Source organism: Ceratotherium simum, chromosome 6, assembly GCF_057802395.1.
Source record: "Ceratotherium simum simum isolate JZ-2026a chromosome 6, ASM5780239v1, whole genome shotgun sequence".
In the NCBI taxonomy this organism is placed as follows: domain Eukaryota; kingdom Metazoa; phylum Chordata; class Mammalia; order Perissodactyla; family Rhinocerotidae; genus Ceratotherium; species Ceratotherium simum.
In genome coordinates this window covers 18834861-18842085 of record NC_141905.1, presented here as the reverse complement: position 1 = coordinate 18842085, position 7225 = coordinate 18834861, and the positions used below count along the sequence as shown (strand labels likewise).

Here is a 7225-nt window from a genome sequence, read left to right as displayed (position 1 = left end):
GATAGATTTCACCTGACTCCACAATTGCATGGGATCTGCAGTGATAAAAACGTGACCAAAATCGAAAAATAAGCCTTTTTTGGGCCATTCGTAGCCTCGGCGTTAATCTAAGCAATCGTGTTAATTCAAGTCTGGAAGGCAAAATACATTGACCAGCTAAAATTCCCACAGCAGCCACACTCGGGACCTCCAGGGGCGCCCCCTCAAATCTCGCGACAGAGCAAGCACAAGCGCCGTCTTCTCCCTGTATCTCGCGAGAACCAAGAGTTGCAGCTTTCCGTTCGCCGAGACGGCGGCGGCAGCGTCTCCTGGGGCAACAGCAATGGCGGCTGCTTCGTCCGAGCGACTCTTTTCGTTGGAGCTGCTTGTAGACTGGGTGCGTCTTGAAGCCGGGCTGCTGCCGCCGCCGCCGCCCGTGGTCGCGGTGGAGGAGGAGCAGGAGGAGGCGGAGGAGGAGGAGGAGCAGGAGGCATCGCCGCCGCGGCCGTCGCGTGGCTTGTGCCCCGCCGTGGCCTTCCGCCTGTTGGACTTCCCCACGCTGCTGGTTTACCCTCCTGGCGGCCCCGCCGCCCCCGCCCCGGAACCCCGGCCCGGCCTAGTCCGCTTCGGTCGCGGCAAGTCCTGTCTCTTCCGCCTGCACCGCGCCACCCTGCACCGCCTGCTACTTCAGACGCCGCTTTACACCTTGCTGCTGCAGCTGCCCCCCGGGCGCCCGACCCCGGCCCCGCGGCTCCTGGGCTCCTGCAGCATCTCGCTGGCCGCCGCGGCCCGCAAGGTGCTGGGGCCGGCCGCCTCTGGCTGCTCCCAGGGTCATCGTGGAAGTTTCCCTCTGCATAACCAAGTGGGGGAGCGGATTGGGGACATTGCCCTGGGCTACCGCTTGACTGACCTGGGAAGCAGGTTGCTGGGCCATCTTGAGCGGCCAGTCGCTTGCACAGAAGGTGGGGTGGAGCCTGTGGAGGTGCGCAAGGCAGTAGAGATCAGTTCCCAAACCTTGCAGGAAGAACAGCAGCTACAGCAGCCAAACTCAGAGCCAAGCCCAAGAGATGCTGATGGGCCTCGGGTGAGTTTAAAAATCCCAAAAGCAGAGAAGGGTTCGAAGGAAATGGCTTTTCACAGTAAGACCAACTGTGATAACACAGGTTCTGTGGAAAATGGCAAAACCAACCCTGTTTGTTCAAATGCTGTTGGTGTGAGAAGCATTAGCCCCCAAAATCCGGAAGTTACAGAGTTGGATATTGAAACCAACACATTTTGCCCTCCTCCTCTGTATTACACTCATCCGACCCTAGAAAAGACTCCTCCTGTACAGGGTAAAATCACCATTAAGCCTCAAATGAATGTACCTGAGGAATTGGATGGTACTTTTCCAGAAGAAAAACGTGTAAATCCCCCAACACATACTGATACTCTAAAACATAGGAATTCTGCAACACTTGAGAGTCCTCCAATGCTTATAAATCTTCCACATGCTCAGGAAGTGGGAGCAAGTAATCAAGCTACAGATCACCCTCAAACTGAAGAAAATAGAATTAACACGATAAGGCAGCTGCCTTTGTTAAATGCTCTGTTGATTGAGTTGTCCTTGTTGTACAACCAACCCGTGGCAAGCCCTACTCATATACATCCTCACTTAGCCTGGTTATATAGAACTGAGGTTAAGTCACCAGAATCTTCTGCCATATCCACATGTAAATCTGAATCTAAGAAGGATAAGCTTTCTATGGGGGAAAATGAAAAGTCAGTGAGTCTTCAGTATAAAAAGAACCAAGTTGAAAATCTTAAGAAAGGTAAATATTTTGATAAAAACAGTGGTACTCCCCCAAAAAGAGTTCCAAGGGGGAAGCTACTTTATGGCTTAACAAATACACTTAAACTGCGTTTAAAGCAAACAAATCCTGATATGTTGGTAGTACATGAAAAGAGAGAAAAGTACAGAAAAATGCAAGCACAAATGTTGGGTGCAAAACTCAGAATTCCGTCATCCAAAGTTAAAGTATTAAGCTTTGCGGAACAACGTGAGAAGCCACATCAACTGCCTAAAGATAAGTGTTTAGCATTAGATGCATCCTTTGCTGAAAATAGTGATACCTCCAAGCAAATTAGTGGAGTTTTTGATAACCCCAGCACAACTAAAGAAATTAAACTGAAATGTACAACTGAAAAGACAGTTGATTGTGGTGAAAATACAGCCAATAATGGTTCATTGGAAGAAATTTTGAGTTCTGCGAATTTCATTGTCCCAGAAAGGTTTACGCATACAAATATTTTGGGAGGAAAAGTAGAAATGAAAGTCCCAAGTCCATGTTTTTTCCGACAGGTTGCAGTTGTTGACAGAATTGTAGTAGATAAAGAAATAGCTGATAAGCAGGTCAAAACCACTAATAATGACATTCTTACTGTTGATATGAGTGAAAATAAACCAAGTAAAAATAGTTGCTCTGAAAGCATCTCAGAACTAAAATATTCAGATGACTTCACCAGCCCTTGCTATTCTGATGATTTCTGTGCCACTGAGGACACCAGCAGAATATCACAAGCTCATGATAGCAGTCTAGGGGCAGAAAATCCAAAACATAGTCAATATACAAGTAAGTCTAGTGAAACAAGACTGTCCATAAGGAAAAATAACAGTGAAAAGAGTTCTATTCTTAGCCCACCTTTTTCAGCTGGGTCACCAGTACACTCATATAAAAGATCTCATATTTCAAAGACTCAAGATAAAAGTTTGGAGGAAGCATCTAATATCTCTACCAGTGATTTATCTTCATCACATTGGACTGAGGAAAAAGAAAACCAGATAGACCAAAATAGTATGCATAATTCTAAAGTTATAAAGAGGGGTCAAGACATCTCTGTCAAACTTAAAACAAGAACTGGTTGCAATTCTTTAGAAAAAAGCCAGTCACCTCGGACATCTCAAGTGAGTTCTTATCTGCCATCTAATTTGTCAGAACTAGAACTTAATGTCTTGGAAAGGAGTACATCAGATCACTTGGAAGAAGACAGTGATGAAGTTTGTTCACTAAATATTTCCAAGCAATGCAAAGATATTTGTGAATTAGTAATAAATAAACTTCCAGGATATACGGTGTGAAAATATATACTTTTAAAAAACATTTAATTTTTTTATAACCTATGTGTACTGTTAGTGAAACAATTTTTAATAACTCTGTTATTTTTAGTACATAAATTATGTGAATAATTCTTTTTAAGAAATATGTCTTTCCTTTGATGTTTAAATAGTATTGTATCATTAAATCTGACAAGATTGATCATGAAATCACCTTATAACCTGGGTAAGATTAAAGTTGTTTCATCTAATAAGAATTAAAGTATCTGTTTTCCTAAACTCTCTTAAAGTATCTGTCCTAGAGTATTGATCATCCTAAAGCTGACCTCATGCACACCATTGAGGAAAAAAGGCTAATTAATAAGGATAGCCTCCAATTTTAGTGGGAATAAATCGTTTAAAAAATATAGAAGACTTACTGTGTGAGATGCAGAAAGATACAAAAGTATTTAAGATATAGCCCCTGCAGTTATAAGAGATTACTGTTTTATATAGATGTGAATTCGTTAGGGAGATCTTCCTGGATGCATACACATCACATATCCCTAATAGGTGAAGAAGTCTTTTTTTATATGTTGTCATAGTGCTTTGTATGTTTTTTTAACCACATTTTATGTGATCTCTTGATTAATGTTTAGCTTCCGTTAGGTTTAAGTTCTGTAGTGGAAGGGACCATATCTGTTTTGTGAACCAGTATGTTTTTAGTATCTGGCACAGTCTCTGGCCTGTAGCTGGGGTGCAGTAAGAGCATTTGTTGAACAAATTAATGAAGGCCATGCATTTAAAATACCTAAGGGGAGGGAATAGAATTCAGCAGTAAAAATAAGTAGAAACTCTAAAAATATCTGCATTGGAGATGTGGTTATTTGACTAGTATTTTTGTTTTGCTGGAAGTAAACAGCCTTTAAGTGTTCTCTGAAGTATTTGGAGCAGGCAGCTAAGCAAGATGTCTTCTTATACAATTTCTTGAATAGAAATTCAGTATATTGTCATTTCAGGTTGTTCAAATGTTATTTTTAATGTATGCAAGTTTGTTGTTATAAAGGTTAGTGATCATTTCTTTATAATTTCTTCCATTGGTTTTATACTTAGACCTTGTTCTGTATTCAGATATTTACATAAATTCTATCTTTTATCTGTGCTATATTTTAATTTTTACACTTTTTAATAAACCTTCCTAATATTTTTGGATGTATGAGATGAAGCCTTAACTTTCCTTCCTTTGTAAGTAATTAGTTATGTAGACATCTTTTGAATGATCATAATAATACATAGAATTTGGATGGTAATAGATGAGGATATTATATTTTGAGGAACAGTGAATAAAAGAATGATGATGGGAATGAGGATGATGTATTCATGGCATTGTGAAAATATCTTGATTAGAATGGTAGATTCATGCTACAGACTGGTAGAAAGGAAATTTGTGTAAGAAAAGTCCCAGATTGTAGGGAGCTTCAAATACCAAGCATAATAATAAAGTCCTAAGCAATAGAAGCAGTAGAATGCTTTAAGTTATAAATGAGCACTAGTAAGTAGTCATGACATTTTGAATATTTTAAGTTCTTGAAATAATTTCTTAGAAGTACAGAAATTCTACCAGTGAAAGTTTTGAAATATGAAATGTTTTTAATGGCTAATGGCTATGATCTTAATTTTTCAATAAATGTAATGTGTATAGTATATCATCTCACAAAATCAAAATATTTAATGCTGGGTACTAACATTAAATATTTAATGTAGCTAGTATTTAAAGTAGCTAGATATTCAAATGACATCAACTTGGTGTGTAAATTGTTAGCAATTTTTCATTGCTTTAGAGGAGACAAAAAATATAAGCAATTATATCAAAATCATCAGAAATCATTCCTTAAAAACCAACTGTTTTATTTATTTCAGAGTAAATTATTATCTATGATGAGAATAGGTGAGGAAAAGGATGAATTCAGTGTGTCTAAGGTACAGCAAAGGCTGAAGAATTAATGTCCTTTAAATTACAAAACTGAATAAGTTTCTCTTTGAGTTATTCCATGAATACTTATTTCTAGAATTGTGTTGATTTTTCTAGCTTAATTCTAATGAAAATACCTGTTTTCATGTATTTAGTACTTCCTGTTTGCATCTTATGTTCAAATCCTACTTCATGTTTTAATTCTACAACCTATAAACTTAGTTTTTTAAGAATATCATAGTAGAGACTACTCCGAAGCCTTATTTATCTCCTTAATTGCTTAAAATCATTGAAACATGAAATAGTATTTCAGGGTCACAAATAAGGGAGACCTGTCATTTGATTGTTTGTAAAACTAAGCTACTGCAATCCAGTTTCTCTGAATAGTACAGATATCTAAACCACTGTGGGAAAGCTGAATAGGAGAGGGTCTAAGAAGCAAAGTGAGCCACAGAAGTGACATGAGGACTTACGTCTGTGTGGTATTAGTACTTGCAGCTTAGGAGGAAGCTATCAGTGATGACGAGTCCTTTGAACTGTTACCATAAGCAGATTCAAAGACTGCAAGTGCATACAATGTGTTGTTTCTTTCCTCCAGTCATATGCATGAAGATTGGTGAGGTCTTTGGATACAAATAACAATGATAGTGAACTCGCATGCACTTATTGTGGCTTTCTGTTGAGAGCCACTCCTTCACATCTCAATTAATTTACATTTTTCTGCCTGTTCAAGCAGTGCATTTATTATGGAATTATACTTAGGAATCAAATTTTTATTTGTTGCAACGTATAGGTCAAGACCATAAGTTTAAAAAATTACCACATTGTGTTGTGGGCAAGGCCCAAAAATTTCATAATAAAGCAGCATATAAATAAGATAAACAATATATTTGTCCAGTGATAAACTATCCCTGGGCCTAGAGAGATAGCCATCCAAAATATCTAGAGAGTTGTACAGAATAACAATTTATGAGCCAAGACTTGTTGGATCCTTCTCATTTTTAGTCTGAAACAATACAAGGACGACTTATTTGGTCAAGGACCAAAGCATTTTTACTGTTTTTCTCCAGAGATCTAACTGTCGTGCCAGGAAGTAACAGACTTCAGGACGAGCATCATTAGGTTGGAGTGCCAAGCCATAGTAGTAGAAGTATTTCCTTATTTTCCAAACACCACTTATATCTCTGTTATAGTAATAATATATATTAATTCTAGAAAAAAAATAAAATTCAGATAATTTTTGCTTCAAAATTGTGTATTAAGGAAAAGTTATGGTCCTTTCCTTCCAAAATTGCGCTGAAATGACAGAAGAGAGGTAAAAATAAGGATGAACCCATAGTAGCCCAGAAAAACAAGGATAATGCCAGTAGTGAACAAGACAGTTTGAGGAACTTCTGGGAGATACAAAGCAGATGGGATTAGGTTGATGAAAAATGGATTAGACATCTACCCTCAACGTAGGCCCGTGAGGGTGCTGCTGGAGAAATGAGAAGATGATGTTTTCTAACAAAGCCCCAGATAAACTTCAAATTCAGTCAGCAGGCCTTGGGAATAGGAGTGGGTCATGGGACAACTGGGGGCAGAAACAGAGCCCTGAGTATGATGGAGAAGCTGGGGCTGGCCTAAAGGTTATCTACTAGAAAAGGTGTTGGTACCAAAGAGAAGAACTAGCATTTTTGCTTTTGACACCAAAACATAGTAAAAGTGTCTTTTTCAATTTTATTGGGGAAACCACTAACCCTAGTGTCCAAGTGATATAATCGTAGTCTTTGGAAACAGATGAATGGTGTTTGCATCCTTGTTCATGTTATATTATTTTTTGGAGATTATTTCTTCATTATAGGATTGGTTTGGGGATTGAATCAAATGTTTATCTAGCATACATGACAGTGAATGCATGTGAGTGTTGGGGGCTCTATTTTATATTACAGAGAATGTACCATGGTATCTGTATTCCTGCCCTAGGGGGACATATTTTCAATTAAAACCTCAGTCAGGAAATCAACTCTTTCTTCCAAAAGGTTTAAACAAACTTCCCATGGCATAACAAAGCAAAGAAGCCATGAGACAAAAGAAGCAGCACAAAGACTTCTGGCCAGGAAAGAAGACTGTTTAGGTCAGAGGGCAGAGCCACAAACCAAGCAGAAAAAGGAGCCCTTCTCAAAATATTAAGCAAAGTGAGGCACCTAGCTTTGTGCAGA

The 7225-nt window shown here is 38.9% G+C and overlaps 1 protein-coding gene across 1 annotated transcript; it reads left to right on the top strand.

Annotated features, from left to right (window-relative positions):
* The first annotated feature begins 282 nt into the window (after window positions 1-282).
* MAP10 (microtubule associated protein 10) lies at window positions 283-4264 on the top strand. Its single transcript, XM_004432374.3, has one exon. The coding sequence runs from the start codon at window positions 323-325 to the stop codon at window positions 3095-3097; it is 2775 nt and encodes a 924-aa protein (XP_004432431.2). The 5' UTR covers window positions 283-322; the 3' UTR covers window positions 3098-4264.
* The last annotated feature ends 2961 nt before the right edge of the window (window positions 4265-7225 follow it).